The following is a 16,380-nucleotide window of genomic DNA, read 5'->3' on the forward strand; positions in this document are numbered from 1 at the left end:
GAAAATATCAAACAGAATGAATGGTTTGAACACAACATATGATGCTTTTGGGTCCTATAAACATTTTATTGTTACTTGTTTGGGAAGAACTGCATAACTCACTGGGGCTCCATAACTTGTAAATAATGCAGCCATCTCAAAATGTAGCAGATTTATCTGTCAGGGTGTTCAAATGAAAATGCAGGATCTCATTTCCTCCTTGGCCATTATAAAATTGACCCAGTGTTTAACAATGACCCCTCGGCATGAATTCCTTTACATTTACATAAAGCATTTGGATTAAAATGTAACCTGATTTGGATTAAAATGTAACCTAAAACTTGCATTTAAAAAATGTAACCTGATGGAATATTTCAGTGCCAGAGAACTAAAATCTAACTGCAACTTCTATTTTTAAAAAGCACCAGAAATTTAAGGAAACTTTCTCCAACAGCAGTAATGACAGGAGAACAGTCCCTTTCAGTCAGACTTTTTTTTTTTTTTTTCCTAGAAATTAACAATTGCCGTATAATTTATTCTGCACAGACAATAACTCGGGTCTCGATGAGGTGGCAGCATGACCGCCACTACATTTTAACCCCACTCTTTGCCATAGGGCCATGCTTCATCCTCCCTTTGCCCTCAGAGAGGCCCCAGACGGTGCTTTCCAGGGGTTCCCTGGGCACTTGGTGGAAGTGCCTTTGGTGGGCGGGGGGTCCTGCCCGCCCCGGTAAGGGATGCCCGGCTGCGGGCAGATCGTGCGGGCTCTGCGGGTCCCGATCCCGCAGCATCTTCAGCATCTTCCCCTGCCGAGAAGGGGATTGCTCTAAGCCGGCTCCGTGCCGGGCACTTCCCAAAGGCTTTGCTGCGTTTTGGGGGACTGAAGATGACAAACCAACCCTGCAGCAACCCCGCTGCCGGATGGAGTATGCCTGACCGAGCAGCACAAAGCATTTCGCTGGGAAAGTTTGCTATAAATAACACCCCCGACGATTTTGGCCTCAGCTTCACCTAGTAGTATATTCTTATTATTCACACGTTTGTGGCTGACGGTGTGCCCAGGCTTCTTCCAGCTCACAGCCATCATCACCCCGTGTGTGGCCGGAGCATTTTCCTCTTCCATCCAGTCGCGACATCGCAACCAGCGGCTTGCGGTGGCCCTTGTGGCGGGAGCAGACCCGCGGCAAGCCCCACTCCTACTCCCATGCAAATTGCCTCAAAGCGGGAGCACAAACCTAGCCCCGAGGAGCGCCAGCTCCGCTTCTCGGGATTCATTTTAAGGCGGCACATAAAGAGCCGAGTGCTTCGGGGAGGCGCAGCCCACTCGGTCTGCCGTGCTGGGGATCTCGGGCGCGGGGAGGGTGCCCGGAGCGGGGCCGGGGAGCGGGGCCGGGGAGCGGAGCGGGCTGGGGCTGGGGCTGGGGCTGGGGCTGGGGCTGGGGCTGGGGCTGGGGCTGGGGCTCGGGCGGGGCCGCCGCCGGTCGGAGCGTGGCCGCGGGCGCGGGGCGGCGCGGGCGGCGCTGTGCATGCCGGGCGGGGCGGCGCGGCCAGGAAGCGCTCGCTGCCGGCCCAGCCGAGCCGAGCCGAGCCGAGCGGAGCCGAGCCCGGGCGCAGCCGGCGGCGGGGGCGGGCACAGCCGCGCCGGTGCCGCGGGGGCTGGGGCACGGCGGAGGCAGCGCCGGAATGGGGGTGGCTTCCTGAAGCGCGGGGAAGGGAGGGCGGGCGGGAGGAGGCTGGTTCTTGCCTTTCGGTGCCTCTCCGCCCCCCTCCTGCCCCTCTCTCTGTCTCTCTCTCTCTCTCGCAAGTTTGCCGCCGTGCCGCGGCGCCTCCGGAGCGGCTGGCTGCGGGCTGCCCCTGCCCCGCTCCCGGCGCTGCCCGCGGCGGGGCGGGCGGGCACGGCGGCGAGCCGAGGCGACCCAGGCAGCGGCCCCGCCGCCCCCGGGGAAGGCTCTGCTCCGGGGAGCAGCGGGGGGAGGCGGCTGGCACAGACGCCGAAGCTCCGCCGCCCACCCCCCGGCAGCGCCGCAGTCTGCCCATCGCCGGCAGCCCCGGGAGATGGTGACATATGAAGCGTGCGGGAAGGACCATGGTTGAGAGGACCAGCAAGTTCTTGCTGATCGTGGCCGTCTCGGTGTGCTTCATGCTTATCCTGTACCAGTACGTGGGGCCGGGGCTGAGCCTGGGTTCCCCCAGCGGCCGCTCCTACTCGGAGGAGCTGGACCTCTTTCCCACGCCGGACCCGCACTACGTGAAGAAGTATTACTTCCCCGTGCGGGAGCTGGAACGGGAGCTCGCGTTCGACATGAAGGGCGAGGACGTGATCGTCTTTCTGCACATCCAGAAGACCGGCGGCACAACCTTCGGCCGCCACCTGGTGCAGAACGTGCGGCTGGAGGTGCCGTGCGACTGCCGGCCCGGGCAGAAGAAGTGCACCTGCTACCGGCCCAACCGCAGGGAGACCTGGCTCTTCTCTCGCTTCTCCACGGGCTGGAGCTGCGGGCTGCATGCCGACTGGACCGAGCTCACCAACTGCGTGCCCGGGGTGCTGGACCGCCGGGAGAGCGCCGCGGCCAAGACGCCCAGGTAGGCACCGGCCCTGGGCCGAGCCCTGCCCGCCGCGCTGCCCCGCTCCCGCCGCCTCAGGCGCCCGGCCTGCCCCTGCCGAGCCCCCTGCCGTGCGCTGCCGGCGTGCCGTGCCTCAACCTGCCCCGAGCCTTTCCTCGGCTGCTTCACCTGTCCTCCCCTCCCGTCCTCCAGGCTGTGCCCTGCGCCTTCCTCCTGCAAATTTCCTGCTCTTTGCCTCCCACGCACCTCGCACGCTGCGCCCTCAAGCCCGTGGTCTGCTCCGGCAGCCTCTGTGCACCCTTTACCGAGAGCATCTTTGTGCTGGTTACTCTCTCTTTTAAACGTTTAGCCTTTACCTCAGACATCACTTACCACCTTCTATGAACCCTTTATACCTCACCCTTATCTCAAGCTTGTCTTTGTAACCAGCTTTGCCCCGACCCTTTTCCTCCCGCTGAAATTGTTCTCCAGTGCAGCCGAGGAGAGGCACACGAGCCCAGCAGTGCTCATGCTTCCCTCCTCGGTTTACTCCCCATGGTTTTTTGCACATTGCAGAAAACACTCCTAACACCCCCATTTCATGTTCCTTGCTGTTGATCTCCACGGCAGAGTGAGTTGGGGAAAGCAGCTACCCTGTGCTTGTTCCTTGAGGGTCCTTCCTGTGTGCCCTAGGAGAGAGGGAGAGCCATCCTAAAGCACCCTCCGTGTGGAGCACCCGGTCTGTTTCTGCCCTGTTAGCCCATTATTCCTCTGCCTTGGTCTCGTCCTGAATTATAAACTTATAAGAGGAATTTTCTATTTGAAGCACTGTAGTAAAGACAGTGGTGTATATGAAGATCTCCAAAAGATTGTGTTATTTTAGCTCAGTATACTGCTGCCTTTCATTTCACAGACAGTTTTTAAAATTATGACTATTTTTAAAAATTATCACTATTTTAGGAACTATGCACGTTCCTCTAACGTATTTGTCGTTCTGCTACAACACTTTGTAATCTGTTTGCCTTAAAGTTTCATTCAAGATCTTATGCTAATATTTGCTTATGCCATATACTTTATTTATAGATGTGTTGTTAATATCATACATAATCCCTTTAATGAAAAGTGGCCTTTTAGGAAGCACGTTTGGGCATCATATCTATGTTTTCCCTGCGTTTTTTTAAAGCGATTCTTAATGATATTTCTTCCCTTGGAGCTGTGTGCAGTTGCTGGGTTCTTTATTGTCTCTGTCATGATTGCTGCTGTTTTCAGCCCGTTTCAGTGTTAGTCATCCAAGTATGCTCAGACTGCTGTGTGCTGCCTGACCCAGCAAACTGAAGTATATAACTGAAGGGTTGAGGCTTTCCTGTGCTCTCTTATTAATAAAGTGTTTGAGAGCACCTCGGAGTAAAATATCCTTTGCCCATCTAGGTTGCTGCTGAGATTTTTGTGAAGTGTGGTTAGGAAAAATGTGCAAAGTTCAAACTTGATTTAAAAAAAGAAACAAAAATTACCCGTTTTGTGAACCTTGGCACTTGCCTAGCAAACCATTAACCTTATATAAAGACCTGTGTGGGTTTATGGATTGTCTCAGAGCCTTGTGCGCTTCCATTGTCAGTTTTGTATGAAAATCTGTTACGTGTTGGGTATTCAACTTTATTCAGCAGCTGGATTTTTGTACAGGTACTTGAGAAAAGGGCGCGTCAGGTTGTGAGGTAGCAATTAAATTCCTTACAGCAACTTGTAGGAAGTTGAGAATCAAACGTCTGTTGCTTTATCTCACATGCTTGTAAATAAGATTTTCCTTGCCATTTGCTTTGGGACATCAGGAACTGTATGCTTCTACATGCTTCTTAATTGTCTTGAATTTTGGATGTGCAGGAACAATCATTAATCCTGTCCCATTCCCTCATGTCTCTGCAAATCAAGAAATAGTTGTGTCGAGGGTTGTTTCTTGACTTCCTTTAAATCTGAGTTAGAACTTCTTTTCCAGGAGTTCAAGGACTGTGATGTGGAAGCTTTAGATAATCTATGGTTTATCACCTTGGACTGTTAAATGAAACAAAATTTATGATCATTGTATCCTGGGGATGGTTTTAGTGCAGCCAGCTGCTGGCTATTTTAATAATACTGTCCTAGGATCTGCACTCCAGTTCAGCTGGCACCTTATCCAAAATGTGGTTTATTTCATGCCTAAGAAAATTGCAAATAAGAGACAGGCAGTGCTGGTTTAAAATAAACATTTGATGGGTTTTCTTTATTAAAATACAGATAGTCTTGTATTATGTCCATTACAGTAAGAGCAGTATCACTTTGTTTGTCCATTGCGAGTGTTGGATCTCTTATGTTGAAACGGGACATCTTTTTAGGAAAGGTATATGCTCGAGAGGCTCCTGTTTTCTAATGGAACTGAACTATGAACATATCTCTCTCAAAGGAAACAGAAAAAGGAGCAGCAAACAACCATTCTCTCAGATTCTAATATTATCCAGTCTGGATTTTTGAGTGTAGTCTTCAAATTCAGCTTTTAAGCTAATGTATTGGCTCCTGCATTTGCTGCTTAATACAGAGTTTAAACCTTTGCTCTTCCAAATATATGTTTGTCCCCAAAAACAAAACAGCTGACTTGTGATTACAAATAAATCTGTCTTCTAGTGAATGCTGGAAAGCATGAAGGTCACTCAGTATTGCCCACATGCACAAATCATGAGATTCAAGCTGTTCCCTCTGTAAGGAATGCAGTTTTTGTTGCTGCCCAGTGCCCTATTGCACTGCATTCCATAACCTGGGCATGGAACATAAATTTGCAATGCAATTCAACTTTCTTCATTGTTCAGTTGTTCTGTGTCAGACTTAATGATTAGGAGCCCTAGATTGCCAAAGGCTGCATTTTTTTCTCTCTTTCTTTCTTTTTTTGTGTATTGATGCAGTGTCAGGGATGGGTGTGTTAGCTCTAATGGGTCAGCACTCCAAAAAAGTGCTGGTTCTCACCCCCTTCCCACCCCTCCTGGTGACTTGCCTGGTTTGTATTCAAAAGGCTTCTGGACTTGTTGAAGCAAATGTTATGTTTTATGCACAGCCAGTGAAAGAAAGATTGATTTGTTTGGGGGTTGTAAAACTTGGGACTCCAAGGAACTCTGAAGTTGGCTGTGCTTATCAGTTAAGTCACTTAGCTGCAGTTCTCTTCATGGCTTTAGCAGAGGGCAAATTCCATGATTTGGGGAATGGAGGCCTCATTATTCCTTGTGCTGCTGGGCATAAATAACAAAGACTCTTTTTAAAAAGAAGCAAAATTAGAATGCGTTCGTTGAGTCACCATGCTGATATTTCTGCAAGCGGAAACTCTGAGCTGCTCCCTCCAGTTTGTTTCACCGAAAACTTTGGAGATCAAATTGCTTCAGTTGATTCTGGAAAAAAAAAAAAAACACAAAAAAACAAAAGACAAACTAATTTCTTTAATTTGACTTCCAGAATTAGAAAAATCTGTGAACTGACCCACTAGTGCCTTGTTTGCTCCCAAAACAGGAGCACAGCCCTGGAGTGTTCTGAACTTGTACTTGGAGGACACTTCATCAGTGAACTCGACTCTAATGTGCTGCAGAAGCAATAAAACAAATATATTACACCAAAGGAATTCTGTGTGTTTCCCCTCCTTCCTATTCCCCCCCAAAAAACCCTGAACAAACCCCAGACAACCCAGGTTTTGTTGCTGTCCTGTTGGTTTCTGCTGCCTGGTGAAAACGAGAGCCTCGGAGCTGGTGTTCTCCTGGAGCTGCATTATTCACATGGAAAGGATTCAAGGCACACAGCTCCCCTAAAACTGCGTTTCTGGAAGCTCCCTGTTGCTGGGGAGAGCCCATGGAGCTGGTGGAGTGTTGGTTGGGCATGGCTGGCTCTGTGTCCCCCAGCTCATTTTTTAATTTATTATTTTTTTAATGAGCTGCCTCAAGAAATGAGCTTAGCCTTGGCTTTTTGTACGGGTTTCTGTGCTAGTCTGTCATAGGAGTTCGGTTTCTGAGTTCATCTGTGGACAAAAATAACTAAAGTGTGTGCATGCTTCTGATTTCAGTATTTTTTTCTCAAGGTTTCATATGAGTAGGAAGAAAAAAAAATTGTAATCCACAGACTTTTATGTAAGAAATGCATGGCAGGTCAGTAAAACCTGCTGTTATGCAAATCAGTCTCTGATTAGCTATTTACAGCTTATGTTTTGGGTTGTTTTTTTTTTTTTTTTTTTTTTTTTTTTTTTTAAGAAACAATTAACAGGGCTCAGCAGTTTGTTAGTTTGATTTTTCTGAAGTGTGAACTTTCACAGCTTCCAACTACATATCTGTCCCATTGCAGGGATCTGTTCTTGATGAGGTTTTTATTATATGTGTGCTTGTGAGCTGCAAAAACACATTGTCAAGAAACCAACTGTTTGAGAGTGAAAAGCCTTACCAAATCATTTTTATAATATTAGTACTTTTTAAAAGCTTGAGCTTGTCATTCTTTTAGGATCTGTGTGTGCTGGGAGTTGAGTAATACCTGGCTGCAGGGAGCAAGGGGCATTTTTCTCCACTCACCAGTTCAACTCAGACTTGTTTGTCATAAAGACCAGTGGAGAAATATCAATATAAAGCTATTTTCAGCAGCCTGGTTCATTTCTCAAACCTCTTATCACACAGAATATTTTAAATCCTCCTAGTCTGATAGGAAACTTTTTGTACCTGGTTGTGCTCACCCAAAAAGCCAGGCTGGTCTTTCACAGCCAAACAATTCTAAAGGGCCAAGTAGTTTTGTAGTGAAAATCTTTAAATTTGACACAGTTACCAAAAAATTGGAACTCTTCAAATAGCTGCCTTGGGTTTGAAGTACTGTATTTATCTAAGCTTGAGACTTTTGGCTGGTATGTCAGGTTTAATTACTCTTGCTGGGTTTTTGTTGCTGTTGTTGACAAAGCAAAAGGATGTGTGTGTTTGTCCTGACCTGATTTTTCAAAATGAGACATTTGGCAGTTTTTCATTAATCTTTCAACAAAAGTTGCATCATAACATAGTAATTTTGTTTTTCTTGTTGATAAGTTTGCAAACACTCTTTGCCTAAATGTCAGATTTTGCCTTTTTCTAGTTATCATTTCCTGCTCTCTATATAAAAGTGTACAGTATTTGGAAGCAACCCTTGGATAATTTTTTCTGTTGTTTTTCTCATTTTTTCTCATTTGTTTATTTTTTTTTGTTTGTTTGTTTTACAATTTTGAAATAATTACTTTGGAAGAGCTGGCTTGAATTTCATTAACAACTGAACTGGATGGTTTGCTAGATACTCCCATTATGAGGAGAGTCATTAAGGACTGGTCCTGTAGATGCACATGGGTTCCACCATGCTAGCACGGGCATTTTTTGGGGGTTAATTACTCAGCTATTAGAGTTGGTACCGTTTTGTGTGACCCTTCTTGGCCCCAGCAATGCCAAGCCCAGTTTTTTGGGCTCTGCAGAAGGCTCCTGGTTTCTCAGTGTGAGATGGAGGACACTCATCAAGAAATAAAAACCCAGTGTGATCTCCAGCAACGCCCTTGGGTCAGCTTTATGCTTCACAGGAAGAAATCTGATAGAAGGAATTTGGACTTCACTAGTGCTGTAGAAGCTTTAGGTAAAAAACAGCATGAAGAATTTGATGTTGCCTGGTGGAACAGCTGCAGAATAACCTGGTGTGACTGGGGAGGGCAGTGTGGCGAGGACTCTTCCCTGCAGGAGGCTGGGGTTGGATATCTTGAGTTGGACATGAGAATGTGAGCTGGACGAGGTTGTGTTACCCCTGGAGAAAGCACTGCTAGAGAGGATGAAGTTACAGCTGGAGGCGATTGCAACGCTGCCCTCTCCCTGGGCCTCTGCTCCTTCTAGGAAGGAGAGTGATTCAGGAAAGTAATTCAGGATATGCAGGGCTGGGGTTGTTTAAGAAAACTTCCTCATGAGTTCGTTTCATAGGTGAGATTGATGTGCCTTACCTGAGTCATGTTTGTGCACCGTGCCCACACTTGTGGCTGGCTCCAGAGCCCTCGGTGACTCCTTGCCAGGATGTTCCTTCCCCAGATGTTACTCACAACAAGGAACAGCAGAGCTCCAGAGAAATCAAGATAAAGCTAATCAAGAGGGGTTATGGCTGTGCTCCTCTAGTGACTTTGACCCAGAGGCAAAGAGTAATGAGAGAACACACCTGATTTTAAATTTGCTTAGAAACACCTGTCTAACCAAACCCATGACATCCATTCAGAGTCTCCCTGCTGTCTTGTAGAGATTATGCCTTTTGTAAATCTTGGGAAGTGGGAAAGCAGCATGGACAATTGCCTTCAGCCAGTCAGAGAACCAAAATCTCTGGTTTATGTCTCTTTTATTTTAAACTTCCAAATATTTGGAGGCAATTTTACGAAACTTGTGGTAGTAATGCTTTAAAGAGGCAACATTTTGTCAGTGAACACTTGGGATTGTGCTTGCTTTAGAAAGCCAGAGTGACATAGTCTAACTCCACAAAACTTGCTTATGCTTTTATTTCCACCAAGTACAAGAACAGAGAGGAATTTTCTGTTATTGACTGAAATTGTGCTTTGCCAAGCAAAGATGAAGCATTGTTCCAGTGTGTGCAGTTTATTTCCAATAAAGTATGGTCTTTAATTCCTAATATTCACAATTGTGATAGCTACCAAGTCAAGATTTTTTAATGAGATTTCACTTGCCGTGGAAAGAAGGGAATGATATTTATACATCAGAAGCAAAGACCTTCATAAACTGAAATGTTACAGTCTTTGGAGAATAAACAAAGTACTACAGGAAGAACACAGAGCTGAAGTAGCCCATTAGAAATTTACTTGTTTTGCCAGTGATGGTTGACCTTAAAAGCAAACAAACAAAGCTTGTTGTAAAGGAATTGAAATAGACTGATGAGGAAATATACCCACTTAAGGCCACAGAGCTTCTGTAATCACTGTTTGATGTAGTTCTGTTCCCCCTTCTGTTTCCGTAACAGAGCACTCTGCAGGAAATGCAGGCTTGAGAACGTCTCTGAAGAGTCCTTTGGAGGTGATTGTCACGAAGGCACACAGAGCCTTCTCCACCCCTGTGCTGCGGCAGTCAGGTCTGAGATGTGAGCAGGATGCTCCACAAGTCCTGTGTGCTGCTGCCAAAGGAGGAGCCATTTCCCTGTGCGTGTCTGCTGGAGCCTGGCATCTCTCGGGGGTCGGAAAAGGCTTTGCAGGAAAGGTCCACACAGGGAGAGCTCATCAGGTGAAAAACATAATAGGGTTTGGTTAAATTTCTGCATTTTATAAATGGTGTCAGTCTGTGTCATTGCCGTGCTTAGTAGTGCAGAAGTACAGGACGCTGTTCTGGATTGTGAGAAATGGATTTGTAAAGTCATAGTAGTACTGTGTAGTAAAAGCTAATAAGCTGGAAAACATTTATAAGGTATTGTAAGCAAGAAATAAGTTAGCTTCTGATAGTATGGCTCTCCTTACAATGGGAGTATCTAGCAAACCATCTCTCATGTCTCACTCTTCATCGAGACAGATAATGGAATAAAATCTTTTGTAACACATCTCAGTTACCCTGTCTCTATAAAAACTAAAACCAACACTGGGTGTCTTTCATCCCTACAAACTGCTGAATAAGGCTAAGGATATGAGATATTCTATGGTATCTCTTTTTCAGTGGTGTGTCCAGAAAGGGTTGAGAACGTCCCCTTGTCCACCTTTAGCTGTAACCTGAACTTTTTAGCAGTACTAATTATATCCTGGCAGTTCTAATTATAGCATTCTTTCACCTGTGTATCTCAAAGCCTCTTAAAAATTTATAGTAAATAGCACCTGGTGTTATATTAATTTCAGACTTCAGGTCTGTGCCTTCATTTCAACCTAAAGACTCTTCAGGGGTCTGTCTTAAAGCCAGCCTTAGCCATAAATCTCAGATTTTCATGTTAGTGTACAGACTTTCCTGCTCAGTCACTTGAGGTCACTTTGCTTCACTTGTTGTTACTGCTTGGCTCTGTTTTTACCTTCCTTCCAGCCTTTTAGTGGTAAATTCTACACTGTAACTCACCTATGTTTTTCTAGAGGAAATATTTCAGAATTTCCTGCCAATTTAAACAAGAAAACAGTTATTTGCAATTAACTTTTTATGGTCTGACTTGTGTTTTATTTCATAACTAATCTCCATCCTATTAAGCAGAGATTCTTTGATTACACCTCACTGCAGATTGAAATACTGTGATCACTTTTATGGAGCTGTTCTACATGAGGGGGAAACCTCAGGGCTTCCTGAGCAGCCTTTGCATTTTTGTTTTTAAAACAGACTAAATTTCCTTTTGCTTAATCTTAAGTACTAACAAGGTGATTTGAGATTTTTCTGCCAAATAGAATCACGTAGAGTTTGAAAATGCATGGTGACTTCACGCTTATTTCAGATCTATTGAAAGGGACCTTGCTTCTGAACAAGTGCTAAAGATTTTAAAAGTGCTGCTTCTTCCATATGTGGGAGTTACTCTACATGTTAGCCTTAGTTCTAGTTTTAATTACACACACATATAAGATACCTGATAACAGTGAAATATTCAGCAACTTTTGAAGATTTTGTGAAAATCATTGCACTGGTCATTCTTTTTTTTTTTTTTTCCTCAATAGAAAAGTGTGGCTCGTATTTTTTCCTCTCAACTGTCTGAGAAAATTTAAACGTCCAAAAAAAATACTGTAAGAACAGAATCGACTTTTTTGTTTAATCTAACAGCTCTTGCTGCCGTGACCCTCTTGCTCTCAGTAAAGATTTTAGTTCGGATACCTGTGACCCTGTATCAAAGCATCAGGATAAAAATCAATGCCTCACAGCTAAGACAAACAGCAGCAGCATGCTGACTCACCAATTTCCTGACAGCTTCTGCTTCCTGCTGGAGCTAGACAAAAGTACAAGCAGACAGGAATCACTGAGTATAACCACAATCAGTAAACCATCCTTTTTGTTAATGTGGCTTAAATCACAAAAGCAGGATTACCTTCTCTTCTCTCTCTTCTCTTCTCTTTCTCTTCTCTTCTCTCTTCTTCTCTTCTCTTCTCTTCTCTCTCTTCTCTTCTCTTCTCTTCTCTTCTCTTCTCTTCTCTTCTCTTCTACTTCTCTTCTCTTCTCTTCTCTTCTCTTCTCTTCTCTTCTCTTCTCTCTCTCTCTCTTCTCTTCTCTTCTCTTCTCTTCTCTTCTCTTCTCTTCTCTTCTCTTCTCTTCTCTTCTCTTCTCTTCTCTTCTCTTCTCTTCTCTTCTCTTCCCACCTGTGCCTTTTTTTAGGCCTTTGAAAGAGAAAAGACAGATGTGAAGTGCATGGCTGTGCAAGGAGGAGGATGGAACAGATTTATTCTGGCTGCTGAAGGGAGAGCAGGAGGGGTCACTTAGATTAACCCCCCCATTAAGGAGAATACTTCATCCACGGTGTGCTGCACAGAAAAGAGATACACCAATGGCAATATGACACGAAATGAACGATACTCACATGCTGAGATGTTTAAGGTAAAAAAGGTACATTTCTTTTTTGGACTTCGATATTCATAGAATTTTAAAAGTGATTATGAATTAAACAAAATTGCTACTTCTCTAATTACACTAGTTAAACTAATAGTTCATCAATTCTCCTTTAAAAAGAAATACAAAACATCATTAACTACATTAAAAATGCATTAAAAATTCCCTTACAAAATGTAAACATCAAAAAGCTTAGAAAAACTTTAAAAGAACAGGGAGACAATATACAAATGCAAAAGGAGCCCTTTCAGGTAATGAAATGCCTTGGCATCTCCTCTAGGAGGTATAAAACTGAACTTCTTGTTCTGAGCACCTGAGAGAAGATTCCCTCATTGGTTATACTCCTCTGGCTGCCGTTATTATTTGCACCATATCCAAAATAAATAATCTGAAGTATTTTTTTCTCCACTGAAGTTTGCTTTGGTCTATTTGGCTGGGTTCACAAATGTGTTTAAAAAGGACACCATCTTCTGTGTGGCATAACCTGACTCCAGTGGAGCCTCAGACCTGGCCAAAGGCAGTGTGGTGCGCTCCTGTATTTTTAACAACCAGATTGTGTTACACATATCATGTCTCTGGCTGCTTGCTACCGGTGGCTTTGATTTTGAAATGTAATATTACACTGAATTCTAATGACTCGATGTTGCCTTCATTATTAAAGCCATTATTTGGGCCCAGCATTTAATCCTGCACTTTTTCTTCTACTTTGCAAATTGGCTTTTTCTGAGCAATGTGTTATTTCTTTATAATACCTGAGCAATTTTTATTTTCCATTCCTTTGAACTAATGCTTTCTTTCAGGTTGCCATCATATTGTACCTTGATTGCTTCAATCTCTGTTTCTGAGCTTGATAAATTAAGTTTCTTTCCCTTTAGAGATCTCTTACTGCTTAACCCATCTCACTCTCATAAGTTACCAGATTTTTCCCTGGGGGAGCTCTTTTTGTTCTGATTTTTGAAGAGCCCCTATGTAATAGGGCAGAAAATTTTTGTCATACAAAATACAACTGTGCCAACATCAGAAACAACTGTTAATCAGTCAAATTCAATGCAAATTCAGTACACTTAAATTTTTTTTGTGAGATACTCCTGCATTCTAACACTACTGAGAAGGGGTTGTTTTCATGACTTTGACTAAATTGGATGAAGCTGACACCTGTTTATGGAGGCAGTCATACATAGCAAACACATACCTTGTAGAAACTCCAAAGTAGCCAATTGCTATTTTCAGCAGTTCCACTCCACAGTTCCCAGTTTTCAACCCTGACTCTTCAGAATTCACTCAGGCTCCAGGCAGACAGTGTGCCAGCAGTTTATATGAGCTTCATTTTCTGTTTTTGAGAAAAAAATGACACTCCAAATATTGAAATGGTGACACAGAAATCACTGAATGATACATGAGTTGGAATTTTAAAAATAACCCTGTTGTTGACTGTTTCTATTAACACAGGGCTGGCTATAGGTGATCCCCTGTGTGTGACTTGGGGGTGCCAAGAAGGGACTGAAAAACAGCTGCCACAATTGTCTGAACTCTGATTTGATTGTATGTCACGAGAACTAATGTGACTCCCACCAAAAAGGGATTTTCAGGGAGTTATTCAATGGCAGGGGGACCTGTAGTTAACTTTTGGGTGTAAAAGGAGCATCTGAGGTTTGCCATACAACAACAACAAAAAAAAGAAGTAATAAGGGAATAAGAAGGAATCATACATAATTTGTGTTGACTAGGATTTTCAGGTTGTAGATGGTTTGTTAGTTTCAATAAACCTTTGTTTAAAATAACTATCAAGTTCTTTGTGAAGACAGTTTCAATTTCTTGCCTTTCTTTCCACCTAATTTCTTTGCTTTGGGATTTGCTGCCAAAACTGCGTCCAGTTCATTAAAGAAATAATATTGGACTACAGCATACAAGAAAAATACTTGAAAGTCTATTGTGAATCAATACATTTTGTGAGACAACTAGCTTAGAGAATTTTCAAGACATTTGTCCTCCCTCACTTCTAAAACATATTTAGTTTTTTTAGCTGCTACCTGCAGCTATTATTGTGATGTAGGCAGCTCCTCAGAAGAATAATTTGGCAGTTCTGTGTAACTTTCCGGCTTTTTTTCTTAGTGTTAGCTGCCGTGAGATGACTGAAGAGGTCATGGATTTGCCTTCAGCTATTCTGAAGGTTTGCCATGCTGTGGCACGCTGCTTGTAGCAGCTGCTCTTAACAGCAGTGCATGAAAAAGAGAGGTGTCTTTCCCTGAAAATGCAGTCAAAAGTCAAGATTAGTGGCTGGAAATGGATGAATTTGTGGTGGCTGTGATGCAGAAGTTTTCCGTCTTCCTTTGGGAAGGAATTTTGTTCGGAACTTTTGGGAAGCAGGTTCCTGTGTGATCAGCAGTGTGGTCTTCCTTGGAAAGAAACATTGCTGAAGGTTTTTCTGCGCTATGCTTAAGCCACAGCAGTTCTTACCTAGGTGTTAGCCTGTCTCAGGCAGCAGCTTCTGGGAAGAAATATTCCCCTAGCTGGCTGAAGTGTTTGCACCGTGCTGTAACAGGAGCTGTCAGCAGCAGCAATGCAATTGTTTTGTCTGAACGTTTGAAATGGGCTGATGGAAACAGTTGTGCTTAATAAGATTGCACTGGCTGGAAAGCAGACAGGAAATCATCCATCCCATTTCCATCCCAGCAGAAGGCCCAGCCGGGGCTGTGGAAGCTGGACGTTATGGAAGCTGGATGCCTGCCCAGGTTAATTTGTTCTTCAGGGAAGTGAGCAGAGACTGTTGTTAGCCTGGCTGGCTGTCCCAGCTTGCCCAGTCAAGCCTGAGGTTTGTTTGCCAGTTCCAGGACTGGGTTCTGCACGCTGTTTGCACAGCCAGCTCTCAGGGGCTGAGCTCTGGGGTGATCCTGCCTGTGAGGGGCTGCTGGGCGAGTTCAGCGCACGTTTTGGCTCACAAGTGCAGCTGTATGGGGGCACCAGGCACTGCTCCCACCTCCTGCCCCCAGAGCTTTTCAGGGAATGTCTGCCCTGTCACCGAGCCAGCCAAGGAAGCAGCACGACCAGCAAACTCCTTTGTTACACAAGGGAAGATTCTTGCCATACCTGTGAGTCTGTGTTTGTGAACAGCCCAGGTATCATCCCTGAAAGGCAGCAGAGAACTATGCCTGATACTCATACTCAGGGGAACTGCTCCTTGCCATCTGACCTGAAGTACTTCAACAATGGTTATTTTTTATTGTCTGATAACTGGGATCACCTTGGAGCTCTGTTGAAATACGTTGCCTGCATGAGAAATGGGGAAATGTTTGTATCCCACTCTTGAAACCACAGGTATGAAAAGCCTTTACCTGGCAAAGCTGTGTAAGGGCTGTTGTTCTTGAGGACAGTATTGACAGGATGTGAAGGTGGACATACTCTGCTTCTTCAAATTCCTCTACAGTGTAAGTGGTAATCCATGTGCCATTCTGAACGGGATATTATTTGTACTTTTTATAAATGCAGAAACAGAGGCAAAGGCTCGATTGTTCACCGTGGGATGTGCCAGGACACCAAATCTATGACAATATGTGTTTGCTGAGTGCTCATCCGTGTGCTTGCAGCAGTGGATTGTGCCTTGCCACAAGCTGTGTTGTACAGCATGATGGAATTTTGGGATCTGCTGAGGGCAAGAGCTTGCATTGGACTGTGTGACCTGGTTACTGAGGTACCCATAAGATTTTCAGTCAGACACTAGGAGTAAAAATCTTCTAAATCAGTTTTCTAAACATCTTGAAACAAATGCAGAAGTAAATCTTCCTGCAGGCTGGCCACAGTATGACTGTTTCCATTTGGAAATAACTTTCTGCTAAGGCTTTCAGTCAGAATACCTTCTTGGGGAGAGCATTTTCTCCTTCTGCTCTAGCTGGTGTTGGAGGATGACTTAACACTTGAGGTGTAGTTGGCCTGTAATGACAATATAAATCACAGCAGGAGGGGTGCAGCTGCAATTTGTAAAATGTGCTGGATGATCAGCAGCCTGTCCTGCCTGCTGCATGGATTGTGGTTAGCTGTGATGAAGCACTGCTTGTCAGGGTATCACTCAGCTGGAAACCTCACAGAAACTGAAGGATGGATTCTCTGAATGTTCTGGAGATGTGGGATGCTTGGTCTGCCAAATACTTCAGGCAGGATGAATTGACCCCTTTTGTAATTAGGATATTTCCCGATTCTTGTGAATTTCTGAAGTTATTTGGGGATTGTCATGAGGAGTCTTGTTTTCTGGATTGAAGCCCAGCCAATCCCAAATCTGGAAATAACTGCTCGTGAGAGCAAAAAGAACAGTTATATTTGTCAACTCTACTATTGT

At 44.5% G+C, this 16,380-nt stretch overlaps 1 protein-coding gene across 1 annotated transcript in view; it reads left to right on the top strand.

Moving 5' to 3' along the window:
* The first annotated feature begins 1,902 nt into the window (after window positions 1-1,902).
* The window catches only part of HS6ST1 (heparan sulfate 6-O-sulfotransferase 1), a 192,559-nt gene continuing 178,081 nt past the window's right edge, over window positions 1,903-16,380 (top strand). The window contains exon 1 of the mRNA XM_058031140.1: window positions 1,903-2,562. Coding sequence (XP_057887123.1) covers window positions 2,045-2,562 — 518 coding nt within the window. The 5' untranslated portion in view covers window positions 1,903-2,044. The remainder of the gene's footprint in view (window positions 2,563-16,380) is intronic.

This window comes from Melospiza georgiana, chromosome 10 (genome assembly GCF_028018845.1).
Source record: "Melospiza georgiana isolate bMelGeo1 chromosome 10, bMelGeo1.pri, whole genome shotgun sequence".
NCBI lineage: Eukaryota > Metazoa > Chordata > Aves > Passeriformes > Passerellidae > Melospiza > Melospiza georgiana.